The sequence below is a fragment of the Sturnira hondurensis genome, unplaced genomic scaffold, assembly GCF_014824575.4.
Source record: "Sturnira hondurensis isolate 20B ecotype Veracruz unplaced genomic scaffold, ASM1482457v3 Scaffold0009178, whole genome shotgun sequence".
NCBI classification, from domain to species: domain Eukaryota; kingdom Metazoa; phylum Chordata; class Mammalia; order Chiroptera; family Phyllostomidae; genus Sturnira; species Sturnira hondurensis.
Genome location: NW_028081809.1, coordinates 2,827,508 through 2,854,075, shown reverse-complemented (window position 1 = coordinate 2,854,075; position 26,568 = coordinate 2,827,508). Strand labels below are relative to the sequence as shown.

At 37.8% G+C, this 26,568-nt stretch overlaps 2 protein-coding genes across 6 annotated transcripts in view; one reads left to right on the top strand and one right to left on the bottom strand.

The window, feature by feature from the left end:
- The window catches only part of MITD1 (microtubule interacting and trafficking domain containing 1), a 28,116-nt gene extending 11,665 nt beyond the window's left edge, over positions 1 to 16,451 (bottom strand). Inside the window, exons 1-5 of one of the 3 annotated variants that reach the window (XM_037056792.1) lie at positions 16,220 to 16,450; positions 11,550 to 11,651; positions 2,320 to 2,456; positions 2,153 to 2,239; positions 1,299 to 1,414 (exon numbers count right to left, since the gene is read on the bottom strand). In XM_037056792.1, coding sequence (XP_036912687.1) covers positions 1,299 to 1,414; positions 2,153 to 2,239; positions 2,320 to 2,456; positions 11,550 to 11,651; positions 16,220 to 16,370 — 593 coding nt within the window. In that variant the 5' untranslated portion in view covers positions 16,371 to 16,450. Of the gene's footprint in view, positions 1 to 1,298; positions 1,415 to 2,152; positions 2,240 to 2,319; positions 2,457 to 11,549; positions 11,652 to 16,219 lie in introns of all 3 variants that reach the window. The other 2 variants (XM_037056791.1, XM_037056793.1) reach the window with 2 other exon arrangements.
- Positions 16,452 to 16,485: 34 nt separating this feature from the next.
- MRPL30 (mitochondrial ribosomal protein L30) lies at positions 16,486 to 26,216 on the top strand. 3 transcript variants are annotated; one of them, XM_037056794.1, is made up of 6 exons: positions 16,487 to 16,594; positions 20,613 to 20,753; positions 22,129 to 22,209; positions 25,500 to 25,646; positions 25,887 to 25,960; positions 26,038 to 26,216. In XM_037056794.1, the coding sequence occupies exons 2-6, from the start codon at positions 20,703 to 20,705 to the stop codon at positions 26,168 to 26,170; spliced, it is 486 nt and encodes a 161-aa protein (XP_036912689.1). In that variant the 5' UTR covers positions 16,487 to 16,594; positions 20,613 to 20,702; the 3' UTR covers positions 26,171 to 26,216. The 3 variants fall into 3 exon arrangements, with proteins under 3 accessions (XP_036912691.1, XP_036912689.1, XP_036912690.1); XM_037056795.1 differs by having other exon boundaries at positions 16,503 to 16,594; positions 20,676 to 20,753; XM_037056796.1 differs by lacking the exon at positions 22,129 to 22,209 and having other exon boundaries at positions 16,486 to 16,594.
- Positions 26,217 to 26,568: the final 352 nt, after the last annotated feature.

Genomic DNA, 26,568 nt, shown 5'->3' with positions numbered 1-26,568 from the left:
GGAAGCACACACCAACCACATCATAATTGCATTACCCAAGACGAAAGAGAAGGAGAGAATCTTAAAAGCATTAAGGGGAAAGGAGACAGCTATCTACAAAGGAGTTCCCATCACATTATCAGCTGATTTCTCAAAAGAAACCTTGTACGCAAGAAGGGGCCAACTTAAATGGGAACAGGCAACTTTATTCAAAGTTTTGAAAGGCAAGAACTTGTATTCCAGATACCTCTATCCAGCAAAGCTATCATTTAGAATGGAAGGGCAGATAAAGTGCTTCCCAGAGAAGGTCAAGTTAAAGTTCATCATCACCTAGCCTTTATTATATGAAATGTTAAAGGGATTTACCTGAGAAAAAGAAGATCACAATTATGAACGGTAAAATGACAAAAAACTCTCAATTCTCAGCAATTAAACCTAAAAATCAAAAACAAACTAAGCAAACAACTGGAACAGGAACATATGCACAGACATGGAGATTATATGGAGGGTTATCAACAGGGAAGGGAATAAAATGCGGGAAAAGGTACAGGGAATAAGAAGCATAAACAGTAGGTACAAAATAGGGGGAGCTTAAAAATACTATGGGAAATGGAGAAATCAAAGAACTCGTATGTATTAAGATGGGAGAATGATGGTGGTAGGTGGGTAATAGGGCACAGGGGAGTAAAGGGAGAAAAAAATGGGACAACTGCAATAGCATAATCAATAAAATATATTAAAACAAAAACAAACAAAAAAAAAACCACATAACCTCAAACATGTCCCAGAATCAAGTAGGAATGATGGATGGGCTGAATAATCTTAAAAATCCTATGCAGACCCAAGATTGTATTATATTGTGTATGTTTTTAAAAAATTATCCACAATATTGACTTATTCCTATTCAAATAGATTGGTTCCATTTCTTAACAATAATGCTTTTGTTGATGATGATGATTGATGATGTCAAGCAAACTATCTCAGTTACTGTGATGTAAATATTTAATGAAGTGATGATATTTATTAGGTAAAAGCATGAGATCTGAGGGCAAAGAGTCCTGGGTTCAGATACCATCAAACATTAATCAGATGTGCAAAGTCATATAATGTATTTCACTTGTCTGAGCTGCAGTCTTCTAGTTTTCAAAGTGAGAATAATAAGTGCTTACATTATAATTTTTATGACTATTAAAAGAGCTCTTGAATATTTAAAAAACAAATTAATATTTAAATTAAATATTCATGTGCAATTATATAAAGCTTAAATAAAAATAAGTATCTTCAACTGCATAAGAGTTAAAATATTACTATACACTAACCTAATTTCTCGGTCATGTATTGAAGAAGAGTATTCTAATTCCAACAGCACTCCATGATTCCCAAGTGACTCTTTTATTTCTTTCAGGCCACATATTTGCTGCTGTTTCCCACTGCCCTGTTAATAAGGGGAAAAATGCAATTTTCTGCCTGTTATTAATATTTCAAATTATCCCTGAGCTATGCAATGCATATCACAGGTGAATTAAAATAGAAAGATTCTAGACTACTTTCAATGTTTTTTAATTTCAAAGAAGCAACCAAAGAATATGAAATGGCTTATGAGCAGTTATTTTTATTAAAAGAGTAACTATTTTTTCTAATGTAGACATAACACAACTCTGTTCTATCTCCTAAGATGTATTTTAATAAAGCTGTTTAGTTATTCAGATGGGGCTGGCCTGTTCTCAAATTAATCCTAGAAATTTGAATTATTTAGAAGCATTCCTATGTACATCAAAATCAAGAGAGAGATGCCCATTATTATTATGCTATGATCCCTCAGAATGCCAATGCAATCAATCAAGAAAAAGAGATACAAATACTAACTGGTAGAAGGAAAATGAGATGAAATTGTCAATAGTGCAGAGAGCATACCTGCCTCCTAGAACATCCAAAAGACTAAACTGACAAAGTATTGGAATAAGAGAGTTTACCAAAGTGGCCAAATTCAAGGTATAAGATCAAAAATCAACAGCATTTTCTAAGGTGTTTTATGTCCATTGTTAGACAGTAAGTTCACCGCAAGGAAAGAGCTCTAGCCGAAGCATTATGTCAGGTTTCCCTTGCTGGAATTGCATCTTATAGCTGAATGAAATGAAGTTAAGGAAGAGTAAATATACCTTCAGATACCTACTTCATCCAGGGAGGTGAGAAGATGAATCGTTTTTACTTTACATGGTCTCTTAATAAGCATCTCACAAAATCGAAGAAAGTTATACAGCTGAAAGATATTAGGATGAGTTACTACTAACTCATACATTTTAAATAACATTTCATCACATGTTAGTTTGTTTCACTTACCTGATGAGTTTGTCTAATATAGGGATCTTCTACCCAAACTTCTCTAACTGTTTCATTAAGATATTCTTGAAAAAGTGACTCGTAACTGAAACCTGTTGCATTCTCTTCTATTTTAATTTCCTTGTGATATTTTCCATCTACAAAACAAGATTTAATTTTAAAAATCCAGTGCTAACATATAGATAGATATATGTGTTATTTATATATGTTATTTATGTATGTGTTATATATGTGTGTGTGTGTGTGTGTATTAACCAATACATATATATTGGTTAATCAGGATCACATACAAATTAATTTTATTAATTTATTTATTTAATTCTTGTTCAAGTACAGTTTTCTATCTTTTACTCCCATCCTAGCCCACCCCCTGAGTGCTCCCCACCTCCCTCCCATTTCCATTTTCACCCCCCTTAGTTTTTGTCCATGTGTCCCTTATACTACTAGTTCCTGTAAACCCTTCCCCTTTTCCCCTGAAATTCCATCCCCTTTCCCCTCTGGTCATTGTCAGCCTGTTCTCTATTTCAGTGTCTTTGGTTATATTTTGCTTGCTTGTTTGTTTTGTTGTTTAGGTTCCTGTTCAAGGTGAGATCATATGGTATTTGTCTTTCACCACGTAGCTTATTTCACTCAGCATAATGCTTTCCAGTTTCATCCATGCTGTTGCAAAGGATAGGAGCTCCTTCTTTCTTTCTGCTGTATAGAATTTCATTGTGTAAATGTACCATAGTTTTTTGATCCATTCATTTACTGATTGGCACCTAGGTTGTTTCCAGCACCAATTGTAAATTGTAAATTTGTAAATTGTGCTGCTATGAACATTGGGATACACAGGTTCTTTTGGATTGGTGTTTCAGAATTCATAGGATATATCCTGGCATTGGGATTGCTGGGTCAAAAGGCAGATCCATTTTTAGTTTTCTGAGAAACTTCCATAGTGGCCATGACAGTCTGCAATCCCACCAACAGTGCTATAGAGTTCCCTTTTCTCCACAACCTCTCCAATACTTGTTGCTTTGTTTATGATGTCCATTCTGACCAGTGTGAAGTGGTATCTCATTGTGGTTTTAATTTGCATCTCTCTGATAGCTAGAGATATTGAGCATCTTTTCATGTGTCTCTGGATCCTCTGTATGTCCTTCTTGGATAAGTGTCTGTTCCAGTTCTTTGTCCATTTTTTACTTGGGTTGCCTGTCTTCTTAGAGTGGAGTCGTGTAAGTTCTTTGTATATTTTGGAGATTAAACCCTTGTATAAGGTATCATCAGCAAATATGTTTTCCCTAACTGTCTCTGTATGTCTCTTTTTATTTTAATAGTTTTCTTTAGCCATGCAGAAGCTTTTTATTTTTATAAGATCCCATTTGTTTATTCTTTCCTTCATGTCCCTTGCTCTAAGGGACATATCAGTAAAAATGTTGCTGTGTGAAATATCTGAGATTTTCTTGCCAGTGTTCTCCTCTAGGACTTTGATGGTGTCACGGCTTATATTTGAGTCTTTTATCCATCTTGAATTTGTTTTGGTGTATGATGTAAGTTGGGAATCAAGTTTCATTTTTTTGCACATAGTTGTCCAGTTCTCCCAATACCATTTCTTGAAGAGGCTATTTTTGCTCCATTTTATGTTGCTGCCCCCTTTCTCGAATATTAATTGACTGTAGAGACTTGGGTTTATTTCTGAGCTCTCTGTTCTGTTCCATTGGTCTTTGTGCCTGTTTTTATGCCAGTACCAGGCTGTTTTGATTACAGTGGCCTTGTAATACAGTTTTTGAAGTGTTTGTTCTAAGTCTGTGAAATATCCCATTGGTACTTTAATAAGTATTGCATTGAATCTCTAAATTGTTTTGGGTAGTATGGACATTTTGATGATGTTAATTCTTGCAATCTATGAACACGGTATATGTCTCCATTTGTTTGTGTCTTCCTTGATTTCTTTCTTCAGTGTTGTGTAGTTTTCTGAGTATAGGTCTTTCACCTCCTTGGTTGGGTTTATTCCTAGGCATTTTATTTTTCTTGTTGCTATATCGAATGGGATTTTTTCTTGATTTCTGCTTCTGCTGTTTCATTGTTGGTATACAAACATGCCTTTGATTTCTGAATATTGACTTTGTATTCCGCTGTTTTGCCAAATTCATTTATTAGGTCGAGCAGTTTTGGGGTAGAATCTATAGCATTTTCCATGTACACTATCATGTCATCTGCAAATAGTGACAGTTTTGTTTCCTCCTTTCCAATTTGGATGCCTTTTATTTCCTTTTCTTGTCTGATCAGGGTGGCTAAAACTTCCAATACTATATTGAATAGAAGTGGTGAAAGTGGACAACCTTGTCTTGCTCCTGATCTTAGTGGAAAAGATTTTAGTTTTTGCCCATTGAGTATGATGTTGGCTGTAAGTGTCTCATATATGGCCTTTATTATATTGAGGAATGCTTCCTCTATTCCCACTTTGCTGAGTGTTTTTATCATAAATGGGTGCTGTACCTTATGAAAAGCTTTTTTCCACATGTATTGATATGATCATGTGATTTTTGTTTTTGCTTTTGTTTATGTGATGTATTACATTTACTGATTTGCAAATATTAAACCATCCTTGCATCCCTGGGATGAATCCCGTTTGCTCATGGTGTATGATCTTTTTAATGTATTGTTGGATGCAGTTTGCCAATATTTTGTTGAGGATTTTAGAGTCTATGTTCATCAGCGATATTGGCCTGAAGTTTTCTTTCTTTGTTGTATCTTTATCTGCTTTTGGAATTAGGATGATGCTGGTGTCATAAAAAGAGTTTGAGTTTCTTCCATCATTTTGGATTTTTTGGAATAGTCTGTGAAGAATAGGGGTTAGCTCTTCCTTAAATGCTTTGTAGAATTCTGTGAAACCATCTGGTCCAGGGCTTTGGTGTGTTGGGAGTTTTTTTTTTTTTTTTTTACTGCTTCAATTTCATCTGCTGTTACTGGTCTGTTCAGGCTTTCTGCTTCTTCACTGAGTTCTGGAAGATTATATTTCTCTAGAAATGTGTCCCTTTCATCTAGGTTTTCAAATTTCTTGGCATACAGTTCTTCATAGTAATTTCTTACAGTCCTTTGTATTTCTGGTGTCAGTAGTAATCCCTCCTCTTTCATTTCTGATTGTGTTTATTTGGGTCCTCTCTCTTCTTAATGAGCCTGCTTAAAGGCTTCTCGATTTTGTTTACCTTTTCAAAGAACCAGCTCCTGGATTTACTGATCCTTAGAATTGTGCTTTTAGTCTCTATGTCATTAAATTCTGCTCTGCTCTTGCTTATTTCCTTCCTTCTACTTACTCTAGGCTGTCTTTGTTGTTGTTCCTCAAGTTCTTGTAGGCATATTGTTAGGTTGTTTGTTTGAAATGTTTCTATCTTTTTTTAGGTAGGCCTGTATTGCTATGAACTTCCCTCTCAGGACTGTTTTCGCTGTGTCCCGTAAGTTTTGGGCTGTCGTGAGTTCACTTTCACTTGTTTCCAGAAACTTTCTGATTTCTTACCTAAATTCATTCTTGACCCATTTGTTGTTTAATAGTATACCATTCAGTCTCCAAGATTTTGGGTGTTTTGTGTTTATTCCTTTGGGGTTAGTTTCCAGTTTCAGTCCCTTATGGTTGGAGAAAATACTTGGTATGATTTCAATTTTCTTGAATTTGTTGAAGCTCATTTTGTGTCCTATCATGTGGTCTATCTTTGAAAATATTCCATGTGCATTTGAAAAGAATGTGTATTTAGCTTCTTTGGGATGAAGGGCTCTCTATATATATCAGTTAAGTCCATTTTATCTAGGGCATTGTTCAATGCCACAATATCTGTTGATACTTTGTTTGGAAGATCTGTCCATTATTGACAATGGGGTGTTAAAATCCCCTACTATAATTGTGTTGCTGTCAATATCTTTCTTGAAGTCCTCTAAGATTTTCTTTATATATTTGGGTGCTCTTATGTTGGGTGCATACATATTTACAATGTTTATGTATTCTTGGTGGATTCTTCCCTTGAGTATTATGAAGTGAACTTCTGGGTCTCTCTTTATGGTCCCTTTCTTGAAGTCTATTTTGTCTGATATGAGTATTGCAACCCTAGCTTTTGTTTTCTTGTCCTTTTGCTTGGAAAATTTGTTTCCAACCCTTCACATTCAGTCTGTGTAGGTGTTTCCTCCTGAGGTGGGTCTCTTGTAGGCAGGATATGTGTGTCATGCTTCCTTATCCATTCAGCTATTCTATTTCTTTTGATTAGAGCATTTAATCCATTTACATTGAAGGTTATTATTGCTAGGTACTTATTCATTGCCATTTTTGTACCTGGGTTCCTCTCTGTCTCTCTCTTTTCCTTCCTTTCCTTAAAGCAGTCCTTTTAGCATCTCTTGCAGAACTGGTTTGGTGGAGGTGTATTCTTTTATAATTCTTTTGTCTTGGAAGCTCTTTATTTAGCCTTCTATCTTGATTGAGAGCTTTTCTGGGTAAATTAGTCTTGCTTGCAGTCCTCTGGTTCTCATTACTTGGAATATTTCTTGCCATTCTCTTCTTGCTTGGAGCGTTTCCATTGAGAAGTTAGCAGCTAACCTTACTGGGGCTCCCTTGTATGTTACTTCCTTTTTCTCCCTTGCTGCCTTTAATATTCTCTCTTTGACTTGGAATTCTGCCATTTTAATTGTGATGTGTCTTGAAGTGGGCCTCTTTCAGTTCCTTTTGATTGGGACTGTGTCTTTCCTGGATTTGTGTGACTTTTTTCTCTCATCAAATTAAAGAAGTTTTCCATCATTACATTTTCAAATAGGTTTTCTATCCCTTGCTCTTCTTCTTCTCCTTCTGGTATCCCTATTATTTCGATATTATTACATTTCATATTGTCTTGCATTTCTCTTAATCCCTCTTCATTCTTTCTGAGCCTCTTTTCCTTTTCTTGCTCTTTTTGACTCTACCTTGTCCTCCAACTCATTGATCCAATCTTCTGCTTCATTGATCCTGCTTTTGATTCCTTCTACTGTGTTCTTCAGTCCAGAAATTGTATTCTTCATTTCCTCTTGGCCCTTGCTGATTGTTTCTATTTCCTTCTTCATGTTGATATAGTTTGTAGTGAGTTCATTGTAGTCCCCCTGTAGTTTCTGGTAGCTCATTGTGAGCTCTTTGAACTTCCTGATAACCAGTGCTTTGAATTCAATATCTGATAGTTGAGTTGCCTCTATTTCATCTAGCATTCTTTCTGAGGCTTCCTCCTTTCCTTTCATCTGGGGATTGTTTCTTTGTCTTCCCATTGTTTGTGAGACTCTTCTTGTTAGCTTCAGCTTCTTAATTGATTTGTTCTGGCTTCCTGGGTTTATGGTGTGACCTTCTATGGTATGATACCTATGAGATTCAGTGGGGTAGGCTCCTTGATCTCCCAAGCTCACTGGTCTTGGGCTCTCCTTTAAGTTGGCTCTGTGTTTGTCTTTGGGTTTTCATTGTTTTGGGGTCTTTCCTTTGTGGGTCCTTCCCACCAGCTGGTTAACTGATGGTCCCTCTGCCAACCATCTGTTGTAATTTTTTGTGCTGGTGGGGGCGGGTTGTTTTGAAGCTAGTTCTTCTGTGTGTACAAAATTTTGAGGATTCTCTTTTGCTCTTGTTTAGTTGTTTGTACTGGGTAGTTTCTGCACTATTTAGTTGTATTTCCAGATAGGTCTTGGATTGAGGTTTGTGTGGTTTCTACTCCCTTCTTCACCTTCTTCTGTTGTTATCTGTTGGTAGTTCCTTTGTTGTTGGGTTTCCTCTTCCAGTGGGTATCCTGATGTTCACTGCTTCCACCTACTCATTTTTTATGTGATCAATTGGAGGGGAAGGCAAAATGGTTTATGACAGCAAGAGAGTATTCTATGATATTTACAGTAGCAGCCGGTAGAGAAGAGATAGGAGATCTTTTGGCTATGAATAGTGTTAACCGTAGTCTTCAAGCTAACTAGCCACTTTTAAGAAAGGATGGACAGAAGATAAGACTCTTGTTGGGGAGGGAAGGCTTGTGATTTGGGTCTAGAAAGCAGTGAGGTTGTGGGATGTCAGATTCTAAGATAAGGTGAGAGTAAAGGATAGTAAATAGGTGTAGTGTGTGAGAGAATAGAGTTAACCACTACAGTAATAGAGTTCAGGGAACTGTGATGTCGGCTAGGATCTGGGAGGGGTGTTGTGACATATTTACAATTGTATGGAACAGCTATTATCTACAATAATATTAGAACAACAATCAAGTCACAGAATCTGTGTGATCTGGATAACAGGAATAGCGGGTATAAAACTTTGAGTAGTGTGCTAAAGGAACACAAGTGAAGTGAAGGATAGTAAATGAGCAATACACTGTGGAAGGGAGAGCAGGGGAAACCTGTCAAATGATAGAATATAACCAGCCAAGGCAAAGAAGACTATGCAGAAAGAGGAATAGAAAAATACTATTAAAATAAAAGATGTAAGAATAATGAAAAATAATAATAATACAAATATGCAGTAACTTGTAGTTTCTCTGCAATAGCAAAGTGAAATTTGTCTCTGTCTCTACTGTTGGGATGCACCCTCTTTGGGTCCAGCTCTGGTCTTTCCACAGTTCCAAGTGTTTTGTCTCACTTGTGGGGTTAAAAAAAAAGGCAGGAAAAGGGAGGAAGAGATAAGTTTGGAAAGAAAGGAAGAAGGAAGGAAAGAGAGGAAAAAGGTATTGAAAGATAAAACAATAATAAAATTTAAAAATAAAAGATTACTTAAAAAAAAACACCTCTTGTTGGTTTCAAACTGGCCAAACCGGTTTTTCTGGTCTTGCTGGCAGCAGCAGGCTGAGGGTCAATTGGTGTGGCCTTTCTCCCTTCCTGATGTGTACTCAGCCAGTGTTGTGAGCACTCTCCCAAGAGCTAGCCTGGTGTCTCTCCCCAGTGCCCCATGTAAGGGATCCAGGTCTTCTTCAGAGCACTCTTTTCCCAGGGGTCATTGCCGTGTGCTGGGGTGTGGGTGCATGCACCTGGCCAGGCTGCCTGGGTCCCATGTACTTGGGCAGAAACCCTTCCCAGTGCTATGGGGGAACGCAGGGCCTTTTGCCTGGCTGGATGGGGAGTAGTCCGAGTGGCTGTCACAGAGGAATCCCCCAAACAGTTTTACTTTTTGAGAAATTCCTCCTACTCAAGCCTGCCACTCAGTACAGCCCAATTCTCTAGCCAGACTGGTGACTATCAGGGTCAGAGCCCAACACTGCAACTCTCAGCTCTCCCAAGCCAACAACCACAGACTCTATGGGTAATCATAGCCCTTGTGTGTTTGCCTCTTTGTCCTTATTCCCCTCTCTGTAACTTCAAGCAACCAGGTCTCTCCCAGTGTTGCTCAAACCCTGCTTGGCTGGGGAGGGAGGGAGCAGATGACCTGGGTCTCTGCCAAGGACCCTGCAGCAGGCCCGTGGCTCCCAAAGAGTCCATGGTGGACTCAGCAACGGGTGCAGGGTGAGGCTGCCACGGCCCCTGTCTCTAGGCTGGTCCCTGGGACCTTACTGTCCTGCAGCTGTCTCCTTACCACCTGGTATTTCAGTGTCCACTACAATTTCCAGTCTCTTATTTTCATGTATGCTGGGGTACTGTTGGCTGTATGCTCTGTTCCTCCCTAGATGGGCCAGGATTTTCTCCCACATGTAGGGGGAAGTGGAATCTGCTCTATCCTACTCCATCGCCATCTTCTCAACCTCTCCCAAATTAATTTTTTTAACTCCTCTACTCAGTACACATTTGTGAATGGCTGCTGTACACAGGCACATGGCAAGATGCTACACACAGAGGCAAATAAGGCAAACCATTCCATTAGTGATTTTGCCTTTACAGAGGCCAGGAAAGTAGGAAAGTCCAGAGATTTCTTGGAACAGGTTCTTGAGCTAATTCCTAGAAACCAGGCATTTTATTCAAAAGAGGAATGTATGTGTAAAATTATCTGATATTCTTCTCACCGTGAATAGAATTACAAGTTATAACTCAGTGGCTATCTGGTCCTTCTCTTAAGATTTATCTTTTTATGTTCTGTAATTTAATAGCTGAAATTAGTACTATATACATAAATGCAGTATAATATGGAGTTTAGAAGTCTTTCTTAGAATTTGCAGGGAATGTTTTAGGCAGAAATTGACAATACTTTTCAATAATCTGGCAAAAGACTAGGATGCCAGATTAGTAGGATAGTTCCAATGAGTTTGTTCATTCTAAATGAGTAACTATTGGAAGGGTTATCAAAGATCTTTAAGATTTTTTTTAAAATATGACCTTTTAATGGGTAGTTCCTAGTCTATACAGTGGTTGCACTGTCAAACTGTTTAAAAAGCAGTAATTTGGATTCTGTTTCTAATATTTTCACAGATACAATGTTAGCAACCACGCATCCATGCTGAAGTCAAGGGTGTTGCATAGGTTAATTCAACCCAATGTAGTCAAACACCATGCTAATGTTACTACATTTCATCGATGTTTTAGAGAGAAGTTTCATAGCAGATTTCAGTTTGGGGTTAAGGAAACAATTTTATTCCACCCAACAGAGGAGCTCAGTGGGGTATCCAGGGCTGGTACAGAACACTAGGAAGAGGTGGGGACAGGGCTGTAGTCAGGAGAGCAAGAAAGAGCAGCTGGGGAGCTGGAGGCACTGGCTTTTTAAGGCTGTAATTCCTTTGGCTGCAGAAAGCAGCTGCAGTGTGCACTTCAGACAACTGTGGCAATGGCCACTTATATGTCTGTAAACTAGATACTCAAGAGGAGAGAGCTAATAATAAATAGGGAACAATATGACTGCATCTCTAATCATGAGCAATACTTCTGAAATGTTTTGATTCACAACAAAACTCCAAAGAAATCGCAGGAGTTTCTTTAGATACTATAGTATTTTGGTAATTTTATAAACAGGAATACAAGTTAAATTACAGGATTCACATTCAGTATTCCTGTGTAGTGCTAACTTAATCTGGTGTACACATAAGCTTCAAGGAGATCTGTGAATGCCTTAAAGCAGCAGACAAAGTCCTGCAGTATTTATAGCATTCTTCAGATTCTCAAAAGGGTATCTCCCCACTAACTATCCCCAGCAAAAAAAAAAAAAAAAAAAAGGTAAAAATAGCTTCTGTACAGGAGAGCAGAAATGCAGAGTAAACCTGTCAGCTGCAGGGACCTCACAGAGCTCCAAAGGTGGAGCCAGAAACACTAAGTGAAATGGGCTTTCTCAATAGTGTATGACACATTCTCTAAAACAGCCGCTTTACCTTCTTTTTCTTGATCCAAGTATTTCTTTATGTTTTCTGCTCTGTCCATATAGCCAGAAATTTTTTTTCTAAGATTACATTTCTTTGTATCATCTTGGGTGCCTACAAATTAAAAAAAAATATATTCCCAAGTTTCAAAACAGTTTTCCACTTAGTATAGGCATTATTTCCAGCTTCCCAAGTCTTCCACACATTTCCTATCCTTCAACCTATTTTGCCTCAACCCCAAAACACACAATTTTGACTTGATTATTGGTGCACTAAGTATATGAAGCAGCTTCATTTAGGAGGGGAACTCTAACACTGTGTCTCCGTGCTGGATACACCAAATCTGGTAAGGTGGCTCACTACACATCAAACCACAGTCTGCGCACTATTGTGACCTAATCACCCACAGGTTTGAAATTTTACCATAATCAAGAGAGGTAACAATGTCTATCTTTCTTCCACAAAACCATCTTCTCTTCCAGACTTCTCCATTAGTTTTTACTCAATTATTTTGCTAGCCACCCCTAAATGTGAGGTAATTTTGAATATACATTATCAATAAAATCTTACCCCAAAGTCCCGCCTTCCCAAACCCAAATCAGTTACCAAATTATTTCTGGTTCCTTCTTTTTTGAAACACTCAGTTTTTTAAACACTTTATTTCTAATTAATTTTATATTTATGGAAAGTTGCAAAAATAGTACAGACTCCTTTCACCCATATTCCCCTAATATTAATATATATCACATAACCAGCCCTGGCTGTTATAGTTCAGTGGATTGAGCACAGGGCTGCGAACCAAGAGTCACTGGTTCAATTCCCAGTCAGGACACATGCCTGGGTTGTAGGCCAGGTCCCCAGTAGGAGGCACATGATACACACCACACATTGATGTTTCTTTCCCTCTTTCTCCTTCCCTTCCTCTGTCTCTAAAAATGAATAAATAAAATCTTTTAAAAATTAGATTAAAAAATACATATCACATAATCACAGTACAATTATCAGAGTTAGGAAATTAAAATTCATACAATACTATTAAATCATCTATAAACCTATTTCCCCATTTTTTTTTCACTAAAAAAAGTTTGTTTTCTGGTCCAGGATCCCACTCGGCATTTATTTGTTATATCTCCTCTTTTGTGTCCTCCAATTTGTAATAGTTTCTTAGTCTCTCTGCCTTTTGTGACCTTGTCCTTTAGGAAGAATAGTGGTTATTTTATAGAATGTCTTTCATTTTGAGCTATTAATGTTTTCTTATGATTAGACTGAAGTTATGCTTTTTTGGCAAAAAAAAAAAATCACAGAAGTGTTGTGCTCCCTCAGTGGGGACATGATGTTGATGTGTCTTATTTCTGGTGATGTTAACTCTGATCACTTGGATAAGGTGGAGTTCACAAATCTCTGCACTGTAAAACCACTTACTCTTTCTTTTGTGATTAAGTATCTTATGGGAGGACATCCTATTTCTCACCACTCTTTTACCCATTAATTTTAGCCTCCATTGATAGTCCTTACCAAAAAGTATTACTACATGTTTGCCAAATGGTGATTTTTTGTTACCATCATTCCTATTTATTAACTGGAATTCAACTATAAGGAAGGACTGTTCCTTCTCCCCATCTATTTATTTATTCAGTTATTAACTTATATCAATATAGATTCATGGGTATTTATTTTATTCTATGGGTTGTAATCTAATACTATCATTATTTTCTTGCTCAAATTTTATCAGCTTTGGCTTTGAGAGCTCTTTAATGTTGGTTCCTGTATTTTTTCAACATGCCCCATCATTTTTTAAGCACTTCCTTACTTCCTGGTAAAATGTTTTAAATTCTTCTTGCATTTTCCCTGCCCCAGCCCTGGAAGGAAGCATTTTTCCAAGGAGCCCTGGTTCCTTTGATTGGAAAATGGTATCAAAAAATCAACTTCTGGGTGCTAAGTGTGTTCATTGCTACTGGTAAAGTCCTATCACTACATCTAGACCCAAGTATATGTAGGTTTATTAATATACTCATACAGGCATACTCCAGAGATATTGCAGCTTCAGTTCCAGACCACTGCAATAAAGCAATTATCTCAATACAGTGAGTCACATGAGTTTTTTGGTCATGTGCCAATGTCAGCAATTCAATATCCATACTGTCTCCTCCTTTTCCTCAATATTGGCATCACCTCCCTGATTCATTCAGGCCCCTTATCACCTCCCATTTTGATTCCTGCAGGAGCACCTTAATTGGTCTGCTTGACTTCAGTCTCTTCAGTTTAATGTGTTTCCTACACTCTTGCCATATTCAATGATTACTCGAGAAATAATTATTGAGCATTTACTACATGCCAGGCATTGTTCTAAGCACTGAGGGTACAGCAGTTAATAAAACAGACACAATTCTCCCCTATCATTCAGGTGGGAGGAAAGACTACAATTGAATTGGTAAAAACACGTATGTTAGATGGTGATAAATGGTAATAAAGAAAATAAAGGAAGAAGGATGAGGGAGTCCTGGGGTGGGGTTGGAACGTTAGCCTGGAGGTCAGGGAGGCCTCACAAAGGAGGTGATACTTGTGTGAAGACTGGGGAGGGTGGGGAGTAAGCCATGCAAATATTTGAGAGAAGAGCATATTCCTAAGAGAGATGAGCCATGAGATGCAGCTTTAATTACATCATTCCTTGGTTAAAAACTTTAAATGGTTTTTCCTTGTCTATGAAGTGAGATAATTAATAGCTCCTCCAGTCAAGGCCATCCACAGTGTCCTGCAAGATCCAGTCTACTTTTAATCTTTACTTCTCACTTTTCCCCTATAAGACATATGTTGAACTGAAATGAATCACTTATTTGGTTAAAGAGCACAGACAGAATCTGAACACTATTACCTGGATTTCTGATTTCTGAAATTCTAATTATTCCTCCAAAGGCCCTATATCAAAGAAGCCACATCCACCTTTCCACCCCCGAAAGACCTTTAATTGTTTAAATCTGCACTGCACTTGTCTACAGCTCTCTCCTGACACTAATCCCCTGTATTAGAGTTATTTTCCAACCGTATCTTAACCTGTAAAATCATGTCACTGTCTCTGTAACTTCTACAGGATCAGTGGAGCACACTGGAGCTACATTCCTGTGATCCTCCTGCTTCAGATTCCTAAAGCCCCAGGACTTGAGCAGTGTTCCACCTGACCAATAGTGTACACCATCTTTCTTTTTGGGAATCAGTATTCGAGTCTTTAAAGCTTTTGGCTTTAAATTGTGAGTCTACCAACTGGTAGCAGAATTGGAAAGCAAACTACTTTTTTATGTTTTGAGGATAACATTACCTCCTACTTCACAGGGCAACTTAAGTATGAAACGGGATCATGCTTTTAAAGTGTTCTGCAGAGTGCCTAGCCCTCACCACTCATAAATGATAGTACTCATTGTTATCATCCTCATAATCATTAAATGGGCCCCACACAAGGCAGTTTTATAGTTGAGGGAAGCACAGAACATTGAAGAGCACTCTTTGCTACCTCAAAACTCCTGTAACACATTATAAACAGGCTAAAACACAGACAGAAGGGGAGATCTTAGGCCAGACTGTGAGCTACAGGATGAGGGAAACAGAGGCTGGTCTTAATCAATTTAAAACAGTTACTGGGTGTCTACTAAGTACCAAAGATTTCGCTGGTGTTCCGGTCATTTGGGTACTTCAGGACACTGAATAATTACCAAACAGTCTCACCATCCCCATCCACAATCTATTTAGCATTTCTGACACCGAATATCAATCAGTAAGCCTATTTCTCATGAAAAAAAAAAACCTTTTTCTTCTACAAGTACGTGATTTTATTTTTATTTTTAATTAAACTGTTTAAACAGAAAAGATTAAGAGTGTAATGAATATCCTTATTACACAGAACCTAGATTTTTAAAATTGTTAGCGGTTTTGCCACATTTGATTCCATGCTTCCTCCAGAGGTACTTCGGTATGCATCTCTAAAGATTAAAAAGTTTTTAAAAAATTAAAATTAAAAAAGGTTTTGAAGAAACCCGACTGCTTAGCAAAGCTAATAATTTTAATGTTACCAAATCCACATTCTAATTTTCCCAATTGATTTTAAAATGTCTAGTCTAGTGCCAAAACCACCCTGAATGCCGCCTATCTGGTCCAACCTCACAAAAATGTGTTCTAGACCTGGCCAGTGTTGTTTAGAGAGCCGACCAGAGACAGAAAGGTGGTGGTTTCGATTTCCAGTCGGAGCACACGCCTAGGTTAAGGGGACTGGTGCCCTGCCCAGGCACTACGATCCCGGTCTGGGCGCCCCGGGAGTCTACCAATCTTTCTCTCTCCCTTACTTTCTCTTTCTAAAACCAATAAAAATAAGATGTCCTCAGTGAGGACAAAATTTTTAAAAATGTCTTCTACACAATGTTGTTCAAGACACAAGTCCTAGCAAGGCTTATATATTCTACTTGGTTACATCTCTTAATCTATAGTAGTACCCCCTGTTTCTTGATGACATCAATCTATTAAAGATAGTAGAAATGTGAGAAATGTGTCACATTTCTCATAACTGAGAAATGTGTCACTTTCTGTATTTGCTTCCTCGCGTTGCACGAAAGTCATTAGCTCTTACACTGCACCCCCCGACACAGCGGGGTGCTAAGCCTTTCCTTGTAATCTTCCCTCCACGGTTCATTGCTCACCTTTCAGAACCTGCAAGAGCAGGTCAATGCCCTCCTGGTAACACACCAAAGCCTGCTGGTATCGGGACTCGGAATCTAGCTCCACCGCTCGCTTTAGCACAGTGGCTGCAGCTATGCTCTCGGAATCCAGCCCCCGCCCAGATTTTGCCATAATTCTAGGAACGGCTCCCAACTTCCAACTCAGCCACAGCCGGACGGGTCTACCGCGCTTCCGGGAGTGATCACCTGACACAGCAAGTCTGTTCAACCTTCTCTTGGCCCTTGAGTGGGAGGGACTCAGCCGGAACCAAAGTGCTGCGTTTTGCGCGTACTGTGACGGCAACGTCTGAGTGTAGCACTTCTGGGTCTCTTCTCTGTTCAGCTTCCTGTCCTCGGGTAAGTTCAAACGTAATATTTAGCAACCGATAGTGAGTGGAGAATACACGGCCAAAAGTGCTGCATTCTTGCCAGGAGTACTTACGTATCTGGGAGCCACATGTAGATGCGCGTTAATTTTCCCTATCTGAGTTTGCGTGTCTCAGTAACCTAGATGGGCCTGTGCCCGGCACTGTCCCTTTGGCTTCCAGAAAGCCATTGGCCGACCTGATTCCGTTTTCCAGTTGGAGGGTTCCGGGACACACGGCTTGTTTAGTGAGTCTGTATGCTCAAAGTTCAAGGGCCGAGCCGCCTAGGCTGGACAGCACAGGAAAGGAAACTGAAGTTTGGTTTAGCTTTTTCTATGCTTCTGCTTTATTCATGACGCTATCTTCCCATTGGGCATTAGCGTAGTTTAATTAGTTGTTAATGAAGATTTTAAAAGTTGCTCTGTTTTTTAAGTCGCTGCATTGTAGAAGGTGCACCTTCCGAAGTTAGCAGTTAAAATATTTGCCATTTTACTGAAGGCTGATTTTTGCAATCATGTTTTTGGTCGCCACCCAAAACTGCTTTGCTGCGTATTTTTGCCAAAAGACACTTAGCCTGCCTAGTTCTTGTAAGGCGTTAGGAGTTGAAAGAAGAGGTATTTCTTGCCTTCAGAGATTTCAGTTTATCGGGAAGGGGATTTTGTATTTTTCATTTTTATTAATGCCTGCCCCCCTCCTTATCATAATATAGATGTCTCTTTAGGAAAGAAAGTAGTAGTTGTTTTAAGAACAACTGTATGAATGGTCATTGTAAAAAGGACAACAACAACAAAAAATACTATCGGACTTTACAGGAGGAAAGGAGAAAACTTGCCCTGGGAGCCTGCCCCTTTCCCCCCAGAGAGTGGGGTTGGCGGGGGTGATGTTAACGTTTTTTCTGATAGCCTTCCAGTTTTTCTGTGTACACACACACATTCACTGACATTTTAAAATAAAGGTTATACTTTTCATATGATGCGGGTATTTTCCTATTTTTACATTAGTGCAAGAGAAAAGTTATTACTTGAGGTGATAAACAATACAGTGTACAGATGATGTATTGTGGATGTGTTAACCAGTGTCATCCCAATAAATTCAATTAAAAAAAAGAAAAATTTTTTATTTAAAAAGTTATTGTACAGGAGGAGATAATATAATTGTTTCAAGGTCCAAGAATTATATGCCTAATTATTAAGAATAACCTTTATTAAAACATAACTTTTGACTGTTACACCTTCTGAAGTTTGTAACTGAAATTTCATTCCAATGAATGAAATCTGTTCAATAGCAAAAATTAATTGAGCGTCTACTACCTTGCAGGTGCTGCTTTAGGTGGATGTTTGCAATATGTGTGAATAGACAAAACCAAAAACAAAGCAAACTTTAAAAATCTTTGTTCTAGTGGAACTAACATATTATTGGGTTAAGATCAACAATAAACAACAAACTCAACAGTTAAAGTATATAAGAAGATAAGTTCTATGGAAAGAAAATGAAATAGAAGAGGGTCTGGGAGTGCTGACAACTGTTGTGGGTCAAAATGTTAAATAATAGCACCAGAGTTGACCTTATTAGAAAGATGAGGTTTGAGCCAAAAATTGAAGGAAGTAAGGGAATTAACCATGTGAGTATCAGGAGCAGGAACAGCCAGTACCAGGGAGTGTGCCTAGCTGGCAAATACCAGAACCAGCAAGGGGACCAATATGTTTAGCAATTGAGCAAGAGACTAACTAATTAATTGGTTGTTGAGTCCAAAGAGTTGGGGGGTAAGGACTGGTTATCACTCTGATTGAAATGGACAGGCATTGGAGGTTTTCCGGGTTTTAATACATAAAGCTTAATTTTAGAATAGTTTTAGATTTTACAAACTTGTGAAGACAGCACAGATCCTATATGCTCCATGTCCAGTCTCTCCTTTTATTAACATCTTTCATTAGCATCATTAATGAACCAATATTGGTTGCTACATTATTTTTTAAAAGTTCATACTTTGTTCATATTTTCTTAGTTTTTACCTGATGTCCTTTTACTATTCCAGAATCCCATCCAAGATACTACATTATTACATTTAGTCATCATGCCTCTTTGGCTCCTGACTATGACAACTTCTCACACTTTTCTGTTTATCATGGCCTTGACAATTCTGAGGCAGTCAGGTATTTTGTACAATGTCCCTCAATTAGAGTTTGATGTTTGTCTCTTAAGAGGGGTGTTATGGGGTTTGGGGAAGAAAACCGCAAAGGTGAAGTGCCATTCTCTTTCTGTCATCAGGGGTACAGGCTAGTAACTTGACCTTTATCACAGTTGATATGTTAATCTTTATCACCTGGCTGGCCATTGTGTTTGTCAGGGTTCTCTAGTGTAGTGTTAGTTTCTCCCCTTGCTAAATTGTCCTCTGGGAGCAGGTCATTGAGCACAGCCCACACTTCAGGGGTGAGTGGTTTTGCTCAACCTATTTGTAGGGGGAATATCTACATAAACTATTTGGAATTCTTCTGTAAAGGGAGATTTGTTTCTTCTCATTAATTTCATTTATTCATTTAGTTATATCAGTGTATACTCATGGTTATTTTATAGTTTGGATTATAAGCTGGTACTTTGTTGCTTATATTATTGTTCATATTATTCCAGCTTTAGCCATTGGGAGCTCTTTCAGTCAGCTCCTATGTCCCTTTGGCATCCCCATGTCATTTTTATTTTTTGAGTGTACCTTTCTAACACTACAAGATGTTCCAGACTCACCTTTAGATATACTCTGCTGCAGCCCTTTACTCAACTGTTTCTCTAAGGAACCCTGGTTCCTTTCATTAGAGAATTCAATTAGAAACTAAGATGTGGCCACTGGGTGTGGTCAATTTTACTGGGATGCCATTCCTGTTAGGTCTAATCCAATGTCAGAGGACCATAGGGCTCATTCTAGCCTTACCTTCTGTGTAACCTCCTCCAACAGTGACAAACCTGGCTCTTTGCAAGGTTTTGAGCTGACGAGTTGAAATGATATGATTTAGGGCTTAATGAGATGATTGCTGCTATCGAGAAAAGACCTTATGGAAGTTGGAATGGAAGCAGGTAGGCCAATTAGGAGGCTTTTGTTGAATTCTAAGTGATAAGGGAAAGATTTAACAAAGTGTGAAGCTAAATGAATTAGGTTAGTATTATATATAATGCTTAACTTGAGAGGCAGACGTATGGTAGAGAAAATAATTTTGCATTACCTATTTGATTAGGAGGGCCAGAGGACTAAGCATCTCTTCTAAGGAAGCCTCAGTACAAATATGCATCACAACCAGCCAAGTGAACAGTGGCTGATTTGAACTAGAAACTGTTATGTTGTAATGTTTGAGGTCTGAAGTCATGCACCTTATCTTTCTGCTCAGAATATGTAGGTGTAGTAGGCTATAATCATTATGTGTCTAAATAAACATGACTTTTTTAAGTCATGGAAGCGATGTGTGTTTGTTAAGAATCGTTTAAAAAATACAAATAAGCAAAAAATAGAGCTCTGCTTTACTTTTTTACAGAAAGGGGTTTTAATTTAGTGAAAATGCACTGAACTAGGTATTAATGGAACTGAGTTCCAGACGATATACTGCCTGTATAGCTGGGTGCCCTTGTGTGAGTGATTGAACTTTCTGGAATTCATCTTCCTCCTACATAAAGTAAAAGGGTTGTCAGTTCTAATAATAGGAGTAGGGATTTCTTCAGTCCCTTCAGCTCTTTAATTTTTTTGATTCTGTGACAAAGCATTCTTTCTTTTCCCCTCATTGTTGAAGAAGATTTCTTAAATGATAGTAACCCTCATTGCTCCATTTTTTTGTTTAAGCAACAGAGGCTCTAACACATTTGGTGAAAATGGCATGTGGTTAATATATAATTACTACCATGGTTTTGCTGAACTCTGAATACAATATTTACTGTACTTTAATTCTTTCCCTTATTGTATTAAAATAACCAAGATTTAACTCTTAAATTTCAATCAAGTTTAAAACTAACTTGCTGCGTTTTTTAAACAGAGGGGAAATCTGTTCATTCCCAAGACAGATTTGACCCACAGACCAGGTTTCTACTTCTTGCAGCCTCTGCAGAGGACAGTCACTGCACTCATGGCTGGGATTGTGCGCTCAATAGTTCAGAGGCCCCCAGGAAAACTACGTGTAAGTGTTTCTTTTCAAGAGTAATCTTTTCTGTTTCTTTAAATTATTTCTTTCTCTTTTCTAATGAACACAGCATATGAACAAGTAAAACTTAACTAATTTATATGTTAATTTATTTTTTATGTTGAGAGTTAATTTTGCTTATTTATGGCTTAGCTGCTGTTATCTCTAAACATTTGAAATTACTAAAGATCTTTTCCTGGAGAACATGCTACTAAAAAAATGGCCAGCAATGATTCCCCTTGGTCTGACTTAATCTTTTTAAAGTTTTAGGGAATTTTTTCCCTTCAATTATTAAAAGAGTACATGTAATCTTAGAAAATCAGAAAACTATAGAAAAGCAGAAAGAAGAAAACAATCTCCCAGAGACCATTAATGTTCATACTGTCATATCATTCCTTCAGGTCTTTCTTTTGGAAACTGTGGTGGTGCAGCCTAACCTATTCATGAGGGCCACAGTCTATATACAGACCTTCTGCTGTAGATAATAGTGATGTTAGGTGCTATTATCTTGACCTCAGATTAATCTCATGTGGTCAGCGTTATTTCCTTTTTATGGATGAGGAAACTGACCCTGTGAAAGGGTGTTTGTTCATTTCTCACAGCTGGTAGGCACAGAAACCCAGTGTTGGTGGCATGTACAAACCTGTGTTTTTCCTCTGTCTTCCCCATCCCTTCCTCCTTCTGTTCTTCTTTGTTCATGCCATCTCTGCAGTATAGGGAGGGCATGATGGGAATGATTATTGCCTGTTCAACGGAGAGCTTCCTGGTATGAAGGATTGGCCCTGACTCCTTTCTCTTTTGCAGACTGAGAGAAACAGCCTAGAAGATTGTAGGAAGGTAACAAGAGATAGGAACTAGGAGTGGTGGAATTGTTGGGACTAGAAAGAAAACTGGACACTGTTTTTCACTTTTCTTTTACATTGTATTGTTGAAGGTAAATTGTCTAGAGCAGGGGTTGGTAAACTACACTGCCCTGCAGGCCAAATGCAGCCCACTACCTTTTTTGTAAATAAAGTTTTATTGGAACACAGCCACACTCCTTTGTTTATATATTGCATTTGCCCTATTGTAGGGCTATTTTTGCCCTACAGTGGCAGAGTTGAAACTTGACAATGGAAACCGTATAGCCCCGACCTAGAAATATTTACTATATAGTCCTGTACAAAAAAAATATTGCCAATGCCTGGTGTAGAAGTCTAATTATGTGCTTTTGTTTTATATATTAGTGGTAAGATTCATGTTGGGGACTGAGATAAATGTGTAAAAATTACAGCTTAGGTAAAAACAGACTTCTTGTCGCTCAAAATTGGTGAGTATGGATTTCTGCACAAGACAGACTTCTAGTAAACTAATGTTTTATATCATATTTTAGACTCTGACAAAAGGTGTGGAGTCTCTTGTTTGTACAGATTGGATTCGTCATAAATTTACCAAGTCAAGAATTCCAGATAAAGTAAGAACAAGGGTTTTTTTTTTTAATGTTACTATTTTTAAGTATGTTATTTTTAAAGGCTCTTATGTTTGTAATATTGAACATTTTTATGTTAAGTCATTTGTGGATGTAGGTAGTAGTGCAGAGTTTAAAATGTAGAAAGGTTTATATATATGGTTATTAAAAATAAACATGTCATTTTCCTTCCAAGTAGTGGGTTTAAATCATCTTAGAATCTGTTTCTTACTATATGTGGTTTTCTCCCCTTAATATTTTGTATTTTCATATCACCATTGTCCAGAGAAATTTTCCTCCTGCTCCCAAGCTCTGTGTTTGTGGCTCTTCACATTCCTTTTCTATGTTGACTGTTGACACTTTGGATCTTTGAGTTTCCTCTGTTAGGTTTATGTGTATATATCATTTTTTTAAAGAACAATGGCTAGAGGCTCCCCATTGATTTTTGCTTTGCATTGTTTTTTTAAATCAGTATACTTTATTTCCCAGAGCAGTTTTAGGTTCATAGAAAAATAGAACAGAAAGTACAGAGAATTCCCATATAGTCCCTCCCCCAAGTAAACAGTTATCCTATCAATGTCTTACATTAGTAGACATTTATTAAATTGATAAACCAATATTGGCACATGATTATTAACAAGTTTATAACTAATACCAGGGTTCACTCTTTGGGTTGTACACTCTGGGTTTTGATAAATACATAGTGTCCTGTATCTACCATTACATATTATACAGAATAATTTCACTGCCCTAGAAATTCTCTGTGCTATGCCTCTTCATCCCTTCTTCTTATCCCCCAGTGCCTGGTAACCACTGGTCATTTTACCTGTTCTAGTTTTACCTGTTCTAGAATGTCATATAAGTCAGGTAATACAATATGTAACCCATTCTGCCTGACTTTGTTCATTTGGCAATAAGAAGTTAAAGAGCTTTGATGTCTGGCCATGACTTGATAGCTCTTTTCTTCTTTTTTTAGTTAACTGTGTTTTAATCCAAAGAATGATAAATCACAAGTTAACCAGAAAATCTCTGGCTAGAACTCAGGAAAAATATGAATTTACAAATACTAAGTTGTTTTCCATTGAAGAAGTATCTGGGGTCTTAGGAAACAAAACAGGTTCTGGAAGTAATGAAAGCTACATTTTTTTTAAAAAGATTTTCTTTATTTAGCTCTGGCTGGTGTGTCTCAGTGGATTGAGCACTGGCCTGTGAACCAAATGGTCGCCAGTTCGATTCCCAGTCAAGACAAATGCCTGGGTTGTGGGCCAGGTTCCCAGTAGGAGGCATGGAACAGGCAACCACACATTGCTATTTCTCTTCCTCTCTTAAAAATTATCTCTGAATTTTAATTATTTATTTTTAGAGAGAGGGGAAGGGAGGGAGAAAGACAGGGACAGAAACATGCCTTTGCAACTGTTAAACGTATATAAGCATACATGCACATAGTAGGGTCTGGTACAAATAACACCCCTCTTTTATTGTAGAATCATAAGAATGTGATTCTGTAACATAGCAATATCACGCTCAAGCACACCATATGACATTTTAGGTAAAATGCTCAAATTAAAACTACAAATCATTACACTCATGTTATCCTACCAACCATACTCAAGCAGGCCTTACTTCTGCTGGATCCTAAGAATTATTCTAATTCTTAGAATTAGATAATATAAATCATATTATATATGGTACATGTGAAACAAATGCAAGACCCTACTACAGCTAGTGGTGTGGAAAGGTTTGGTTTTTTTGTTCTTGTGGGGGGTTTTTGTTTGTTTTTCCCAATAATGTATTACTACCAGCTTAGTGTTAGTACCTGCAAGACAGTGAACCTTACTTGTTTTAGTGTCAGCATTGTGTCCAGTAGGATACATTATAATCTGTTTAGTTACATCATATTTTTTCAGTTTTATTATTAGTTTTATTTAGAATGTATGCATCATAATTTATTTAGTCTATTGGGGAAGTGGATGTATTTTAAGTTTTTTATGTACTTAATGGAAATTTCATATACTTAGGAAGTTTTTCTGTGGGATAGCTTCAGCTTCCTAGAACCTTTTTGATCCTTAGAGAATTAGTTCAAATGTCAGCTCTGTGAAGCTGTTTCGGATCCCTCGTAGGCAGTCATTTGTCTGTATTCTCATAGTACTTTGTACATTTTTAAAAATAATGTTTATGTTTTATTGTCATTTTAGACTTACCTGTTTGTTCCTCCATTTGAATAGGGGTAAGGGGTACAGTTCATATAGTGCTAATATATTCTCCTAGCATCCAAGCTCTTTATTTTTATTTTTATTTTTATTTTGTTTTTAAACCAAGCACTGGCCAGTTTTATTAAAGAAAAACTGTCCACCATGTACTTGTCACCAGTCTGTTCTGGTATTCTTCTAATGATATCAGAATCACCTGGATCAGTAATAGCCAGTGTGTATACGCTGTAGAATTTTCCACACGCTGCGCCCAATTCAATATTATTGCCACTGTAGTGATGGACACCAGTCTTGGCCAACATGGCATAGTATTCTGTTTCGGATTTCCTCAAGGCAGCACAGTTGTTCGCGATGATGACCAGTTTTGCTTTGACTGGTATGATTATATTCAGAGTCTGCTTGTACCCCAGCACGTACTTTCCACTTCTTTATTTTATTTTATTTTATTTTATTTATTTATCTTTAGAGGGGAAGGGAAGGAGAGAGAAGGAGAGAAACATCAATGTATGGCTGCCTCTCTCGAGTCCTTCGCTGGGAACCGGCCCACAACCCAGGCATGTGCCCTGACTGGGAATCGATACCACGATTGTGTGGTGCGCAGGCCCACGCTCAATCCACTGAGCTACACCAGCCAGGGCACTTTCCATTTCTGATAACAAGTTGGAGCCTAGAGTTGATCTACTCTAGTGACATTTTTGTCTTTTTCATGACCACCATCTCCCTGCCTTAGGTACACAGTGGCCCCAACCAAAAGCAGCCACCAGGATGGCCGGGGGGACAGGAAAGGAAGAAATTCCCACAAAGCCCATCTAAAGTTCTTTAGAGTCATCTGGTTGCTCCTGCCTTGCCCTTCAAAAAAAAAACCCAAAATCCTTGCCTGTGTGATATTTTTCTTAAGAGTATGAAATTCTTAGAGTCCATTTATCTAAGTAATTAGACTAGTAGAAATGTTCAATTTGAGGTTGAGGATTATAGGAAGATCGGGGTGACATTATTATGTAGTTATTTGGGCGTGTTTTCAGGGGGGAAAAGAAGTACATAAAAATTATATAAATTGAAAATTTACCACTGATTCTTCCTTTCTAGGTGTTTCAGCCTTCACCTGAAGATCATAAAAAATATGGTGGGGATCCACAGCACCCTCATAAACTGCATATTGTTACCAGAATAAAAAGTATTCAAAGACGTCCATATTGGGAAAAAGACATAATAAAGATGCTTGGATTAGAAAAAGTATGCAACTATCTTAGTCATCTTAAGCTTTGTTTAAATTTGCTTTAAATTTGACGTTTTTTTAAGCTTAAACTATACATTTAATTTTGGTTTGTTTTTGTTTTTAAATGTACTATTTAGTGGAATGCACTTGAAACTTTGATTTTGGCAGACTGAGCCTTAACCTTAACATTTTACTGAAACATGGGACCATCCATGTTTTTGAAATTGACCTCTAACGCTGCTTCCTTTTGTTTGTAGGCTCATACTCCTCAAGTTCACAAAAACATCCCGTCAGTGAATGCAAAACTGAAAGTAGTTAAACATTTGATAAGGTTTGTTGTTTGTTACTTCAGAGGTTTTTAAAAAGTCATTACCTAGTATAATTCTAAAATCATTTTCTTTGCCACAGAATCAGGCCCCTGAGGTTGCCACAAGGACTTCCAAAAGAGGAGGACATGGCTCACACCTGCCTCAAGAGCACTGGAGAGTTAGTGCTGCAGTGGCGTCTAAGCCCCGTGGACCAGGAAGCAATTAAGTCCTAATGCCAGAGCTGTTTCAGATTAAAATGTGCAAATCATTTTTATTTAACGATGTTGAGAAAGTGCTCTGGTTAAAATATATTTTAAATGCTAGTTGTTTTTACTAAGTATGGTGTGATTTTTTCTTACTATAGGCTTGAAGGTTGTAGTGCTGTTATTCAGTTTAGTAATCTCCCCTTTGCCCCGGATAGTGTCACTACAACCTGGGTGAGAATGGCATTGTTTGAACATCTAGGTTCATATGTCACCTTAGCAGTCATCGTTAACTTAGGGGAAAAATTTTGTCTCGTGTAACTGAATTCAGCAAATTCTATGAGTGGCCTTTTGAGTGAGTATTTTGTTAGGTATTGGAGAAATCTAGAACTGCCCTTTAGGAGCTTACAGCCTGTTCTGCCAGAGTC

Bases quoted from the DNA above. Each gene is read 5' to 3' on its own strand.
- MRPL30 (XM_037056794.1), top strand. From the start codon at position 20,703: ATGGCTGGGATTGTGCGCTCAATAGTTCAGAGGCCCCCAGGAAAACTA. The intron at 22,210-25,499 runs GTAAGAACAAGG...CTTCCTTTCTAG, and splicing joins AGTCAAGAATTCCAGATAAA to GTGTTTCAGCCTTCACCTGA. The intron at 25,647-25,886 runs GTATGCAACTAT...TTTTGTTTGTAG, and splicing joins AGATGCTTGGATTAGAAAAA to GCTCATACTCCTCAAGTTCA.